Below are 15,997 nucleotides of genomic sequence, written 5' to 3' on the forward strand. Positions count from 1 at the left end.
GCATCTTCTACCATGTCTGAGCGATAGCTCTGCTGATGTGGGCATTCCAGGTGTGTTTCAACTGGTTGATCAGATGAGCAGTTCTCCAGATTTTTTTGTTTCTGAAGTTGGCAGCTTTGCATTTGACCCAAAACATGTGTTCAGAAGCTGTCCTAGCTTTCCGGCCTCATTTCTGCTTCGTTTCTGGAGCTTTGAGATGTGTTATCTTCAATTCCTAGTATTGCAAGGCTGCAACAGTGGTGGTGACAGGAGATGTCAAGGGAGACAGCTATGGCTCTTGTTAAAACCTGGGAATCTCATGCCCCAGGCAGGAACCATGGGGTGATTCATGTTTGTGCGTTATTTGTACAGTCGTGTCCATATTTGATCCACGATACTATCCTAATCCATGGAAAGCCTCCTATATCTTGTGTAACACCCAGCTTATGGGAAGCAGAGGGTAGTGCCTGACTCCAACACTACGTGCAGCTTCCATAAGGGCTGGAGATACGTGTGTATATATATCTAACCTCTGTGTTAGAGGTGGGAATTCCCACCTAACATCAGGTGGGAATACAATCCTCCGTCTCAATACAATTTAGCATGCTGGCTTCCTGCATAGCTTTGTGCTATGGTCTGTTCGGGTACATAAAACTGGCTTCATAGAGTCAAGCTGTTGGCTCCTTCCAACAGCAACGGGAGCTTTTCTGGCTGCTGGAGGCCATGGAGGGGGAAACCTGAGTCGCAGGTTGTCCTACAGCTCCTGCAAAAATGGATGCAGGGTTTGGGAATGTGAAGGGCCAAATGACTCTTTCCTCTTTCATTGTTCACCGTAGCCACAGCAGCATAAATCTCTTACAAAGTCTGCCAAGAACTCATCGCTAAGGGGGGGAAGACTCATGCCCATTGCTCAGCCTCTTACATGTTTATTGATGGCATCTTTCACATTATGTGCATTCAAAAGCAATTTCTAAAACGTCGTGGATGTCGGTCAGACCCCTGTGAGCGAGAACTCGGGTGTGTAGGGATGTTTCTGGCTGGTAGCCCCCAAAGGGCCCTCACCTCTCGTCTGTTGTTTGTGCTGCTGAGATGTGGGTGGCCTTTGGCGCAGGTCTGGCTCTGCATCTACGGGGAGGTATTTCGCTCCATCTGCTTTGTTCAAAAGCAGTGACCTAGGAGGGAAAAGAACGTGGAGGCTCAAAAAAACCTGTAAAGTACCACTTGGAAAACGAGGAAAGGTTATGGATATTGTATAAGTTGTTGGTGAAACTGGATTTTATTTGTCTAGGCTCTCGTACGCTGCTTATCACTATGGCACGAGGGTGCTTCTCCATCACCCGTTCAGTAACGTGAGTCATGTGTCATGTGTTGTTTGTTCCTCTTCTCCCAGGGGAAGACACGGTGCCCCATGGAGTGCTTCAGGAGCGTGTCGGGGGGCTCTGTGCCTGGCCGGAGGCAGGGCCGAGCAACCTGTACACGCGTGGAGTGGAGGGTGGTACCGCCGGTGCCTTCTGGAGAGTTTTACTCACCTGTATGCCATGGTGGAGTGCTACGGTGAAGTCGCGTTTCCATGTGCTTCGAATTTGTAATGTAGTTTTTTGGAAGGAAAGGCCAGAAGAGGCGCGGTGTCTGTGGTCTGTGCTGACACCAGTTCCCTTCTGCGAGCTTTTTCTCTGGGACCCGCCTGCTCTCGGGACCCGTTTGCTCGGTCCTCAGTTGTTTTTTCTCTAAGAAAGCACTGGAAATGTTAAGGCCAGGTTTCCCCCAGCCGCTGTCACACAGGCGGCGCCGCTCGGCTCCCTCTCCCGGCTCAGCGGGGCTCCCTGGAGCTCCGTGGGGCCGGGGTGTGATGAGGCCCCCTCCCGTGTGGGCGCCGGGACGGAGTGTGGGGGGTGCTGGGTGCTGCCCTCCGCCGCCGGGGCCCTCCGGTGCGGCGGGCGGGCGGAGCGGCCCCGCCCCGGGGCGGCGCGGCGCAGGCCCCGGCCCGGCTCCATAAGGCCGCGGGCCGCCGGCCGGACCCAGCGCCCCAGCCGGGAGGGGCGATGAGGACGCGGATCGCCATGGCCTGGGCCCGGGCGGCGCGGAGCTGCCTCTGCCTCCTGCTGCTGGCCGCGCCCGGGCAGCCGGGCCGGGCGGGTGAGTGCGCCGAGCCGGGCCGGGGCCTGCCGCCCGCCCCCACCTCCCTTCGGGCCGCGGGGCCGGGCCGGGCTGGCAGGCGGCCTGCGGCCCCCTTCCTTCCCCGGGCAGCGCGGCCGGGCCCCTTCCCCGTCCCCTCCCCCTCGCCCCCAGGGCTACCGGGGCCGGGCTGGCTCTGGGGGGAGCTGAGGGGGGCGGGCAGCCCCCTTCCCTCCTCGGGGCTGGCAGGTGAGGTAGGGGAACCCCCTCCCCATTGCCGGAGCGGGGCCGTCCCCGTCTGCCCGCCGATGCGCGGGGCCGAGGGCAGGGGACGTCCCCCGGGGCAGGGGGGGTGTCCCCCGGGGCAGGGGGTGTCCCCTGCAGGGGCAGCACGGGCAGGTCACGGTCACCGCGCCGGGGTCACAGGTGTCCGCAGGACCACGGGGGAGGAGGGTGCTGAGGCTGGCGACGCTGGGCCCGGTCCAGGACCGTCTCTGCCAAAACGCTCCTGCGTGGCCGGAGGTGCCGCAGAGGGGCCGGCGGGACAGCAGGGCCTTTGTCTGCACCCCGAGGTGCCGGCTCGGCCGGTGAGCTGGCTCTCCCTGAGCACCCGCCACAGTTTGCAGGCGTCCAGGGAACACCGTCACCTTCCTCCCCGACCCTCCCAAGCCAGGCTGGGCAGTCTGCTCTCCAGCTGCTCTTACTGGGCAGGAGGCAACCCACGTACAGGAAAGCCTGTAAAATGTGCGGCGCGGTGGGCAGCCTGGTCACGGGTCTCCCAGAAATCTGTGTGAGCAGGTCCTGGGTACAACCGTGTAATTTCCCCTGCCCAGAGGATGTTGCATGTCTGTGTGGAGGTGACAGGACGCCCACATCGTTTACACAGCATTTCAGGGGACGCGTGGAGGGACCTGTGTCGTCCCTGCTGTGTTTGGGTGGCCGTGTCCATGGAGGAGCCATGGCAGCGCCTGCGCTGGCCCAGCTGAGTGTGGGGCAGGACACCCGGCGGCTGCTCTGCCCCGAGGAGGACGGGGGCTGCGTCCTGGGGCGGGAGCTCAAGCACAGCACGATGCCATCGCTAACAGCAAGGAACGGCACCGTGCTCTCTTTATGGGCTTTTAATGAGTTGACGCTGTGCTCTCTTTATGGGCTGTTTATGAATTGAAACTGTTTGGTTTATGGGCTTTTACGATGCTGATTCTGATGTTATATGTACGTGATGGGCAGAAATGTCTCCTCTGTCGTTGCTTTCCTCCTGAAGGGATATATGCGCTGTGTTAAACTTCTGCATTTTATCATTAAGGCATAGTTTTATAGTCAGGGCTGCCTAATTGAGGAATCTTCTCTAAAACTAATATTGATGCTTCATGCTGAGAAAAAGTGCTCTTGTGGTGGGTATCTCTCCCTGAGGGATTCTGTGCTGCGAATCTCGTGCCTCTCACTCGGCGTGTTGTCCCTGGCGCTTGTGAGCTGTGTGCTAGACAGAAGCCGAGCTCTGAAAGGTGGCTGCTGGCTTGTGGCGGAGGTAGCGCGGCGTGTTGGAAACTGCCTTGCCGGAGCACCAAGGAGCGAAATCTTAAAAGATGCATCTCCGGGATATTGGGTGCTTGTGCTTCCAATGGACTGGTCGGTGTTTTGAGGAGTAATATTGTAGTTCCTGCCTGTGGGTAGGAGGAAACACAGGTCCCTGAGTTACCGATGGTGAATGGCGGTGTTTCTCTCTGCCTTCTGGAATCTCTGTCCTGCCTAATAATGCCAAATCTGCGATGAAAGATAATGGATCTCTTTGTCTCAGTCTGAGCATGAAGGAGAGGGGAGACACGAGTCACCTCTTCCAGTTCATCCAGGCACTTCCAACTTTTGGGTTGGAATGTGTGTTCTTTGGACACTCACCAATAAATAGGGGTACAAGGCAGAAATAGGGTGTTACTGGAAACTACTAACTGAAAATTCCTGAATGAACATAATCATACAGTGATGTGTAGCCTTAGGGGTTTTGTATAGTGTAGATTTTCCCCTCCTGTTTGTGTCCGTAGGAGGCCTCAGCGTTCGGCTTTATAAATTCAAAAAGAAACCATCTGACATGGCCATAGGCAGGGACTGGGGTTTTTGCTGCTGGATCTCTTCCCCGATACTTGGTGTCATGCACATGCCGGGATGTTCTAGCCATGCTTTACCGGTTTTTAAAGGAATTCTTAAAGTGTCTAAACACTTTGGTTTGAATTTGCTGTGGAGATGCAATGTTTGGTTAAGATAATTCCTTTGTTCAGCTCATGAAAAAGACAGCACTGCCTCACCCATATTTCAACAAATCTGAGACAATCATTCAGCAGAGTAAAGAGGGGTTTTGTGGTTATTTCCTCCACATGAGAATGTGAAAGACATTTCAGTGTAGCTAATATTGCCTCTTGTAGTGCTTTCTTTTCGGAAAAAGGAAGTTTGAAACAGGACTTTGTAGTTTTTGCATGTCTCGATCATTCTCGTTTCTCAAGCTAAAATTAAAAAAAAAGGAAAGTTTATTTGCTCAGCTCTACCGAGTTCTGTGATTGAATTTGTGTTGTGTGGTTTCCTTTGGTGGCCAAATTTAAAGATAGCGACGTCTCCGAAGAGAAGCATTCCCACGAACCTCCGCTGTGTGAAGCGAGCTGACATCTGTGCAGCTGGCGGGACGTGGGGAAGTGACTTGGGTCTGTGGAGGTTGGACTAGATGACCTTTAAAGGTCCCTTCCAACCCAACACATTCTGTGATTCTGTGTGCGCGAGGGCTCCTCTCCGGGGGCAAGGCTGGCAGGGGTCGGGGGCAGAGATCCCAGCGCCGTTCACCCAGGAGGAAGTGTGTCCCGGTGAGATGAACCGTCTTGCTCCAGAGGAGAGTGTGGCTTTGCTCAGTTTCTCCTTGTAAGAAGGTTCCAAGATGGTGAGGATGTTTTGACAGTACCAGGGAAGGGCGATAGTCCTTTTTGTGGAACAGGAGTATCTGTTGTCTTGCAGACAAATTAGTGTGGTTTTAGAAAGGGCAGAAGGAATAGTAAGAGTCTAGACAGGAAACACTTACAGCATAGGTCAGGATTTCAGCACGAGGGAGGTAAGACTTCTCTAGAAAATATTGCTGTAGAAGAGCTCAATATCCTCATTAATGTCCAAAGGCCCCAGTAAAATACTAAGAGAAATTGCATTAACTGTTCCTGCCAACTTTAACATTAAACAAATATTCCAGGTGAGCAATAAATCAAGTAGGTGAATTTGCTTCTCTTGCCAGGATAGTTGGTCATCTTTTCCTACCCTCTAAAAAGGCTGTGACGCAAGGAGACCCACTTGGTCTGTAGGTTTAGAGCAAGGGAGGGAGGAGATGGAAAGAAGTCACAAGGAATACCACCCTGTAGAAGAACAGCTGGACAGATGTTCCCAGGTGCTTTGGAGATGGAGCCCCACCAAGGCACTCTTCAGCCTTTGAGGACGGGAGGAACTGAAACTGCCGGCTTCATTGGAAATGTTCTTACTTTTAGCAGAAGATTTGTTAGCTTGGTGTTTTTTATAAATCTCTAAATATTTTTAAGTAGACTTGGATAATATTTACATAGTGAAAGTGAAAGAGATTTTTGCTTCCAGTAACCAAAGAGTAAATCTTACTACAGCTGTCATCTTAGTGGGACAGTCAGCTGCACCTAAAAATGCTTTTCCTGGTATGTAATCGATTGAAGAACTATACTGAAGGAGTAATCGGTGGTTACGTGGTGTTCTGGAAGGACATCTGTAAGGCAATTCACTGAAGTTTCTCCACAAACAGGTATGGCAAAGTCCTTTATGATTTTGAAAACGGGATACAGAGAATGCGCGTTGAGTGTGCAGTTGATGCTGTTCCAGTCAGCCAGGATTCAGGCTCCTTAAAGAAAGGATTCGCAACCCCCATAATGTGGGCACATGAGAAAAATATCTGTCAAAAGATGCGGCTTTGGAAGGACGGGTGCAAAGTGTTCTGCTGAGGTGGAAGTAATTGTCTGCACAAGTACGAGAGGGTGAAAAATGGGGTGCAGGAGCATGTTGGCAGGAAAGGAAATGCGTGTTAGAGTGGTGAACGACAAGCGAATCAGCCGTGCTGTCTGTTAGGGAAGACAGATTAACCTGTGGAGATACATAAACACACAAAGCATGTGAACCTTCATACTTGTGAGGCCTCGCTGGGCTGCTGTGCCCTGGTTTGGTCCTTTTCCAGGATAGGTACCGTCTAACGTGGAGAGTAGAGCCTAATATGAACAGTCAGAGATCTAAGAAATAGGGTCCACAAGGATGTATTGAATATTGGCTGTTACTTAGTTGAAGGAAAAGGGAGGAGAGTGTGACAGCACACTTTGAAAATCTAAAAATTCGCAGCCAGACGTAAGGGAAGTAAACTGTCCACCTCCTCTGGGGATTAGAGGTACGGCTTCAAACGCAGCGGGGGGAACCCATTGGACATCAGGGATGCTGCTTGGAGATGCCCTGGGTGGAAGCGATCCTACCCTGGGACCCGAGGATGGACTAGATGGCGTGTAAACTGTTGGCACTTCTTCTGGTGAGCAGGCTGCTGCCTAAGTGTCAAATGACTGGCACGGCTGACTTCATCTATTAATTGTAATCGATCATAACAACGGTTAATTTAATGAGTTTGTGTATTTAATGCTTTAGGAGTGTGCATCTTTTGACTCAGACATGCACACAGCTAATAGAAGATTAAAACTCATTGCTGCTGACTGATGCTCTAGGTTTAATGTGGTTTTGGTCAAACCTTTACGTTGATAGTAAAATGGCTAGAAGTTGCTGGGGTGGATGCAGGCACAGGATAAATCTGAAGAGAGCATTAGCAATGCCTTACTTCCATGTGGTGCTGGGTTTTGTCCTGGCTCTGTTTCCACTCTCACGTGGGGATTGAGTAAATTGGAGTAGGCGAATACGAGTAAATGGTCATACCGGGTGTCCTCTCTCTGAGTTTCACTGATACACAGCTGGGAACAAACTTGGGTGGTATCAGAGGAATTTCAGTGTTTTTCTTATTGTACAGAACGATGCTCTCTGGTATGCCTTGAGGTGATGTGGGGGATCCGAAGGGGGGGGTCAGAGCAGAAGTGGAGCCCCGCAGCCGTTGCTGGCGGTCCCAGTGCACTGCTGGACCCTGGGATGCTGCAGGTGGGACGGTTTTGAGCCCTGTCCCCGCGAATCCAGTCCTCCTCCTCGGTGTGGGAAGGGTGGTTTGTTTGCACGTTCCTATCTGAGCTGCTGAGCTGGTCACATGCAGATGAGCTTGTTTTTATGAAATTATTTTTGTGGTTTAACAGGCTGCAGTCTAAACGTTCCCGTTTCTTTTTTTTTATTTTTTTATTTTTCCACTTCCATTGAAGACAGTATCTTTGACCTCACTTGAGTAGGCTTGGGAAAGAGTTATGGTAAAGGACGGGTGATAATTGGGGTGAACTGTTGGGTGTGGGTGGCTGTAGCTGAGCCAAGGATCTGGCTCACGCTCAAGGAGCGTGCCGAGGTCTGTGAAGACAGGAGCTGCAGCTTGACTTTGCTGAATGCCGCTCTTACCTGTCGTGAGTGAATACCCTAACGGCTTGTCTCGGCGTCTGGAGAGCCATAACGGCTGTGACGCGCTTCGATGGTTTTCAAGCTCCTGCATGCCGTGGAACATGCACAAAATTCCTACTGTGGATTCGGGACAGAGAGGGGAAGATGATTCACATCTTCCTAGTTGCCTCTGATGCTTGGTAATTAAAGGCAGTCTTTAATGAGACAAGATAAATGTAGTGGGTGCAATTGTTTTTTTTCTGCTTGGGAGTACAGTCTCAGCTGGTGTTACGCCCAAGAATGAACGATAAGAAGCTCTACTCGGTGGTGACGTGTAGCACAGCTCAGACAGCAGCCTTGGCCAGGGGCAGGAAGCACCTGACTACAAGAAATCCTGTAAGTTACTGAAAAATTTATTGCAAACTACTGGGCTTGAGAACCATACTTATTATATTGCAATGAAGTTTCCCAAAAAGGGGTGGAGAAAAAGCTACAAAAAATAGCATATCTTAGGAAAAGTGAATATAAATATCTTCAAACATCTTGCATGGAAAGCAGCTGAGTATCTGAGTTTGGTTTTTGCTGTCGTTCTTGCCTTTCTTTAGTTGCTCTGAATGAAACCACCCGTACTTTGTAGTGAAATGTGCGGATGAGTTCTCATGGATAGTAGCTGTCTTGACTGGAGAGCCGGTCACATCTTGGTACCCATGTGGTTGCAGGAACATATCTGATAATGCCTTCGCAGCCTGCTGGAGCCTAGCATTTAGCTAGACTGCTGCGATAGCTGCCAACTGCCTTGTCCTTGCTAGAATTTCGCCTTCTGCTAATTAGGTCAGGCCGAGTATGGTTTTCTTCCCTGGGTGAGGTAAGGTCTGAACGTGGCAGTCACTAGAAGGGGTGGTGAGTGCTTGGTGCAGCTGGAGGTGGCTGATGTGTTACTGGAATAAGGACGTATCTTTTAAGATCGGTGTTTCTCGGAAGGAAAAAGGCCTGTCCCCAAGCAGCAGCCGCCTTTGTAGGGGGAAGATTTAGGGGCAGGGTTGTCTCTTGCATGTTCTAATTCCTGCTTCATTGCACTCGTCCCTTTCATTGGATTTCTGATTAACCAGTCTGCTGCCCTCTTTGAGGGGGGCTGGTGAGGCGTGAAACGTGGCGTGGGGCAGCCAGCGTGGAAGTAGGTTCTTTATGAAGTGAGGATTGATGCCATGGAGATACCTGTGAACGGATGCTTTGTCCTGGGCAGTGCCAGGGGAGGAGCTGCTGCACTTCCAGCCGCTGCCGAGCTGTTCTGTCCTGGTGAGAATCCCACAAAACAAACTCTTGTCTCTTCTGTGCATCAGCGGCATGTTACCAGTTTGATCTGTACTGAAACATGGGGAGAGAAAGGGTGTTTTTGCCAGAAGAGAAGAGAGAACTAAAAGTTAAAGGGAAATCTGTTTGCATTAAGTTTGAACTTTTAATGTGAAGGCTGCTTTTCTCTCTTTAGTTCCACTAGAAAGCAAGGCGGTGCCTTCCTACCCTGATATTTTAGCTGCTTGTAATAGGAAGCGCTTTGTTAATCAAGACCAACACGCCCTCCTCCTCTGATGAATTTTGCCCACAATGAAGGGAAGAATAAGGCATTGTACCTGAAACCAGCTCCCGAACCGGGGGTAGTGAAGGGAGGGAGGGAAGGAGAGCAGAAGGTGGGGGGAGAACTGTCAGAGTATTCGGAGAGCTGAAAATTGTGCTCCTTTAGTGCACAAGAAGTGCACTTAGTGCTCTAAGAAGCCGCCTCTCAGAGTTGCACTTTTCTCAGAAATCCCTCCCAGTTTCGCTAGCTTTGTGCAATGATTCACTCCTTTGTCTTCTGCTTCTAAGCTGCTTTTGGGGAGGCATGCCGCTTTCTGAGTGCTGCCGAGGTTAACCCTGCCCTGATGTTTCTGTAGTGTGTGTCCTAAGAGAGTCTCCAAAACTCTGTCCAAACATCACAGTGCCATATCCCCCCGAGTAAAGGCACTTTCGGACGGCAGCGGGGAAGAAATAAGTGCAGAGCAGCGATGTGTGAGAGCTTGGGTCCGGATACGAGCGAAATGTGTGGTTGGAAGCGACAGCTATAGAGAAGTGATTTACTGGAGTATGTACTTTTGGTGGTTGATCCCGGGGAAGGAAGCAGCCCTTCCCTCCCCTGTCTTCGGGCCAAGGAGGTATTGACAGTGTATGTTCCGTAGCCTGTGATCATAAGGGCTGTTTTCAGGAAGTTTATCTCTGCTTTTTTTTATACCTTTTTTCCAACAATCACTGTAATTCATTTAATGAATCTTCTGCTGCAGTATGTGTTCTGTGTTATTTCTTGAGAAACAACACGGCTCTGCCTATGTTTTTGTGACCAAAATGCTCTATTACAAACAGGTGCACTGCAGTGCATCTGTGTTCTCCAAATGGACGTACATGTGTGCTGTAAGAGGAGAAGTTGAAAGCAATCTAACTGCTTTTGCTTCCTCTTTGGATATCAGTGGAAAGAGTGCAGAAGTGGACGTGCTTTTCACTTGGGCAGCCGTGTTCCGGGGTGCCTGTTTGAAGCGCTGACCCAAGGTGATACCCGTGGTGCTGAGGTTGTGCGACAGCCTGCGGGGGACGAGAGGAGAGGCTGCCAAAGCATCCGCGGGAGCCTGAATGTCACTGCAGCTTGGCCGTGCTGGCTCGGGGAGGCTTTCGGGGAACCCCTGGCATTTAAAGCCCGCGTGGGGGCTCCTGCCTGGTTCCCGAACGATGGAGCGTGTCTCCCCTGGAGGCTTCAAGCACCCATTGCCTTCATGTGACTCGAGAAGCCACAGCCACCTCCGGAGCTGCAGTGTATGAGTTTTGATGTGCTCAGAGTAGCTGGTTTTTAAATGAATGCAGTATCTCAGTCCCGCTCTGAGAGGTTTTTTGAGATCTCAGAAACTAAGCACTCCCTCACCACCCCCAGATATGTGGCAATTATTTCTGGAGACAAAGGGTGATAAGGAGGGTAACTGTTCCCTTCCCCCTGCCTCTGGGTCGGACACTCAGGCTCCTCGGATGAGCTCACTGATTCCATTGCCATGAGCTATAAAACTCTTGTTCTGAATCCTGCCTGAAGCCCCCGGGCCACCAGCCTTCCCCCCGGGCCACCAGCCTCCCGCGTTCCGGCAGAGCAGCTCCCGAGCCAGGCAAAGCGATTTACATGTGCAATTTATTATTGTTTGCAGAGTCGATATAGAACAGTTGCTTGCAAAAACCGATGCCTTATAAAGGAAACTTGGACCGTAGACTTTTGTTTGGTTGTTGTTCAGTCAGAGGATGTGGTGGATGTTGCATATGCGAATCATTTATAAAGTGATCTGCGAAGGGCCGCTTTGTTGCATGCGTTTGTTTCACCTCGCTTGTTTTTATAAGGTCCTTAAGAGCTCTCTAAGAACACAATGAGTAGTACTGGCCTCGAGTCAGGCATCTGGTGTGATGTGCAAGGCCAGGGCATAACGCGGAGCTGGGCTGGGCTGGCTTTGTGAGGCCGAGCCGTCAGCCAGAGCCCCAGGAGCTGATCTGGAGCGGCTGCGTGGGGCCATCAGCCCCTGGAGCTGATCTGGAGCGGCTGCGTGGTGGAGCTGGAGCGGTTCTGCAGGTTGGCAGCGCGAGGCACCTGATTTTGACACCGTCTTTCTGTGTGTCCTTGAAGAAGTTCTCTCTGTGCTGACCTGCTTTGTTAAATGCTCTGATTCCTGCTGATGAAAGGTGGTGGTGTATGCGATAGATACTTGTAAGACAGTAATTGGAATGTGAAACTTTCAATTTGAAACCTTCTGGTAAATTTGGTGTCCTCTCTGCTGGATGTCTGTTGCTTTCTCTGGCCTTTTACAAGACAATCCGAGCATGCTTTGCTCTGAGGTTTGCCCTGTGCTCTCCTGTGTGCATCAGGGCCTTTGGCTTTTTCTTTTTGGGTTACCACTCTCTAAACATGTGTGGTGCCTTGGCAGCGTGGGGCTATGTTGTCTCTTAAAAGTAGAGCTTGTAAGCACGATAAGAAGCGATGCCAGCCTAGTGGCAGAGGAATCTGCCCCGTGCACTGCTGAGGACCCGCGTTCAGCAGCCCGGTTCCAGGGCTGTGTTAAACTGGAGACCTGAACTGGAATCACGGGCTGCCCCCTTCCCGCTGAAGGGGCTTCCCCTGAAATAGCATTTTCCTTGTGCCTTATCCTTCCGACTGCCTTGTTTCTTTAGCCAGTGTTTCTGTTCTGCTTTCTAGGTTTCCAGCAGGTTTCTCAGTTGTCTTCCTATGAAGTTGTAATCCCGCAGAGGTTAGGAAGAGAACGGCGAGAGGCTTCCAATGTCTCTTCAGTCCAGGTACTGGGCAGTCTGAAGAATGCCTTCAGTTTAGTATCTACTTCCTAATGAGGCCCACCCAAAAGTGACCTGAAATTCTCACAAAACACTATCAGACTCGTCTAGCAGCAAACAAGTACCCACCCTCACAAAAGGTATCACACCCAGCGTTGCCTTTACCTGAGTTACGGGAGATGCCTCCCTGCTCCAGAGGCGACAAGTTGCCGCAATGGGTTTTTGATCTGGGTGCAAAAGTTGTGTAATGGGAGTTGTTAAGCACTGGAATGAGTTTCGGAGAGGTGGTGGAATCATGATCCTGGGAGATGCTCAAAATCTGCCTGGAGGAGGCCCTGGGCAGCCTGGGCTGGCCCTGCATTGAGCAGGGGACGGGTTAGATGACCTCCAGTGGTACTTTCCAGCCCGTATTATTCTGCTGTAGCCACGTAACTAAAGACTGCATGCTTCAAAGTATTTGGATTAGACCAACTGTGTATAGTCACAAATCTTATAAACATTGGCAAAATTTAATATTAACAAAAATGCCTTGCAGTTTATTGCAGTTGTTGACCGGTTCTCCTGCTGTGATAATTAATGTAGTGGTCAGGTGATTTCAGTTTTATCCACTTAATATGTAAGGAGCCAGTTGCTGTGGGTAGCACTTGACTAACGCAAGGCTGTGGAGGCACTGGCCCACTGTGGATTTCAGTAATAAAACTGCGTTGTCCTTTTCCAGCTGTTACTAAGAGGTTTTCTGTGGAAGTCTTACAAACAAATAATAAGAAAACCACAAAGCTATTTTGAAATAGCTTCCTTCATGTGACTTTTCCCCCGTTACAGAGGAAGGAATGCCAGGTTCCGGAGGTAGGGACAATGATAAAATAGGTTTCAGGCTCACCCACTCGTGGTTATTCCCGGTCTGGTGCAACTAGCAAGACTGAAGAAAGTAGGTTTATTAGCTCAGTACCTGGCAGCTCCCACGTGTGGCCCTGGCAGTCGTTTTGTGTGCAGGGAACCCAAGCAAATCCTGCTGGCCGTGGTCAGCTTCTCATTGCGAAGTCTCGCGGGCTCAGCCAAGGAACACCCGCGCCCCCGACCAGCGTCGGGGTGCCAGCAACAAGATGGGAGAGGCAGCTCCGATCCGCAGAGTTCTGCATCCCTCCAGGGTGAAATTCTGCTGGTATCAGCTGCGTCTCCAGCAGGGTCTCTGCTGGTACAGCTGTATCTGAGAAGGCTGAGAGTGCAGACTAGTCCCGAGTGAGGGAAGGTGACAGGAGTGACTTGAATGCTGTAGTCGTAGCAGTGATGAAGCTCACAGAGACTGCTTTCTGCTGAACTTTTGTTGATTTCAAAGAACGTTTTATTCATTAACATGAGTAAAATGCAACTCTTTTATATTCAGGACAAGGTGTCGTATGCTATTGAGATCGAGGGAAATGAATACACGATTCATCTAGAAAAGAACAAGTAAGTGATGAATTTCTTTAAATTATTAAATTCCATCTATTGTGTCCAGCTAACGAGCTGGCAGGGTGCACGCGAGTTCCGATTCTTGAGGTTCTTTGAGAAGTGCAGTTACACGCTGGCTCTGCGAAATCCGCGGAGCAAGACGGCGCAAGTGGATTGAGTCACACGGGCTTGGCCATCAGGCAGAATTTTGTTGAACTCCCGCCCCCCTGGTGACCCCCTCAGCGAGGGAAGCAGCAGCGTGCTCGAAGGGGATCTGGAGAACCGTTGACAGGACTCTCTCCATGCACATCTAAAAATAAACAAGCTGAACTATATTTCAAGTAAATATTTTCACTTTCTTCTGGGGTTTGTTTATTGTTTCAGGGTTTTTTTCGTGTCTCAGTAGCACAAGAATACTGGTAAATGAGGAAGCGGACTTTATATCCAAGGCCTTAATATTCATAACTTACAGACAATATAGATGTTGCCTGGTTTGAGTTTAACTTTTAAAGGGCTACTTGCGGCAGCAGCAAGTGACCATTTAGCAGGCTATTGCTTCTTAAAAGTGCCCTCATAACAGGCAAAAGAGACAGAACTATTTGAGTGTACAAGCCCCTGGGGATCTTTGGCTGCCACTTGCCAAGCCCCTGACCCTCAGAAACATGGGAATTCAGCTACGCCGCATCGAGGGATTTACCGGTGTGGGTCAGCAGGCGTAGTCGTGGGAGACTTCCCAGCGCACTTCCTTCCCCAACTGGGGAAGAGAAGGCATATGCAGCAGACTGAGTGCTGTGATTTTTTTTTTTCTCCACGAAAGCAAACTTTTAGCACAATTTAATGGCTTTTGATGCTTGTTCTACTTATCTGGAGTGTGGTGGTTGATTTGATTTCATTAGTGGTTCCACCATTCTGGTATCTTGGATTTTGCTGTGGAAATGCACAATTTCTTTGTTAATTTTGGGTGGTTTTCCTTTTGAATGTTTCCTTATTTAATTGGAATTTACATATTTGTGACACTTTTGATTAGGATCATCTTACTGCCCTGCTATAGTGTCATAGTCACTTCATGAAATTCCTCTTGTATTCCTTCTCCCCTTTCCTTACAGGGAACTGCTGCCCAAAGACTTTGCGGTTTACACCTATGATAAGGAGGGGAAGCTGCAATCTGAGTATCCAGATATCCAGGTAGGATTTCTTTCTCTTTGTACCCTTACTGGCGGTGACTTGAACACTGAGCATCTACAGGATGAGGGAGTCACGGGTTAGAAAACGATAGTTGTATTTTTCGCTGGGCCAGTTCCCAATGCCGTGCATGCCTGCGCTCTTCCTGCGGAGAAGCCTTGACTTTGGATAAGGATCGAGCCTAGAGCTTGTAACAGGCCCGTATTTTGTTATGTGGAGGTGATTGCTGTCTAATTAAAAGCGACTCTTCTCTGAGAAGGAAATGCTGTTCTTAGCTGTCTGATATCTCGTTGTCTGAGAGTGGTGCTGCGGTATCGCTGCTGGACACAGGCCGTGCTTCTCACGGGCACCAGCACACACGGAGCAGGACTGGGGTGGGAGGTGACTGAATAGCTGGCTTTTGCTTTTACACACGATGCTCTTCCAGACCGATCCACAGGCCAAAATGAACGGTCAGCTGCTGACCCATCTTTTCAGTTGTGCGAGGCTGTCTGTTAATGACTGTAAGAATTTTTGAGGGCTGATGGGGTATCCGTTAGTCCAGAAATTTGGGAACTACTAGAAGGGATGATGAGATCAAGTCTGGAGGACCTTTAAGAAGGATGTTGTCTGCATAGCAATGGAGTTACTCCACTGAAAAAGCAGCTGAAGCCCTCTTTTCTGTACAAGCAGCCTGCCTGGTAGGTTGTCTTTGAAAATTTAATAGCTTCCGTAGAGTAAGAGTAAAAAGCAGCTCGTGTGATCCAAAAAGCACAGGAGTATTCCTAATGGCTTCACTCTTCTGATGTATCAGCGTTGTTCCTTTGGAAGGGAAGTGTTAGTCATACATGATTCATAGGATCTTGTTTTTGAAAAGAGAGCACCTGAGTCAAGTGTGTATTTACTTCCTGGTTAAAAGTGATTGACTAAGAGGAAAAATGCTTTTTCTGCACCGGGTCATGAAAGTCACCACGGCCCTGAAGGATTAGCACATGCCTTCAGTGCTTTCTGCGTTCGTTGCTGAGACAACAGCCAACATAATCTGCCTGACCCCTATAATACCATTCAAAAATGCGCTTGTCAGGGAAAATGGAGTGTATTTGCCCCTGCTACCACCTTGTCTACTTTCCAAAATGTGTATATAGAGGGCAAAATGGAAGTATCTGTCTCGTCAGGGCTGGTGGGGATGTGCTGTGCAACCAAAGAGCTGGGCAGCACAGCGCCTGGTGGCACGGACGGCGGGTGCTGGCCCGCTTCGTGCTGCACAGAGGTTCTGTACGGGTCACGCGTTCTGCAGGACTGTTTTCTAGAAGCCTGAAATGGTGTTTTGGCCCAAATCGGTAGGGAGGGGCTGGCCTCAAAATATTTGAGGCAGGGTGGAGGGAAGAAGTTAAGAGCAGGATGGCTCACAGTCAAGTTAATAAATGCGTTT

At 50.1% G+C, this 15,997-nt stretch overlaps 1 protein-coding gene across 1 annotated transcript in view; it reads left to right on the forward strand.

Annotated features, from left to right (window-relative positions):
- Positions 1-1,954: 1,954 nt before the first annotated feature.
- Positions 1,955-15,997, forward strand: part of ADAM9 (ADAM metallopeptidase domain 9) — a 30,308-nt gene continuing 16,265 nt past the window's right edge. Inside the window, exons 1-4 of the mRNA XM_063358534.1 lie at positions 1,955-2,115; positions 11,882-11,979; positions 13,358-13,422; positions 14,511-14,589. Coding sequence (XP_063214604.1) covers positions 2,022-2,115; positions 11,882-11,979; positions 13,358-13,422; positions 14,511-14,589 — 336 coding nt within the window. The 5' untranslated portion in view covers positions 1,955-2,021. The remainder of the gene's footprint in view (positions 2,116-11,881; positions 11,980-13,357; positions 13,423-14,510; positions 14,590-15,997) is intronic.

The sequence above is a fragment of the Chroicocephalus ridibundus genome, chromosome 23 (genome assembly GCF_963924245.1).
Source record: "Chroicocephalus ridibundus chromosome 23, bChrRid1.1, whole genome shotgun sequence".
NCBI classification, from domain to species: domain Eukaryota; kingdom Metazoa; phylum Chordata; class Aves; order Charadriiformes; family Laridae; genus Chroicocephalus; species Chroicocephalus ridibundus.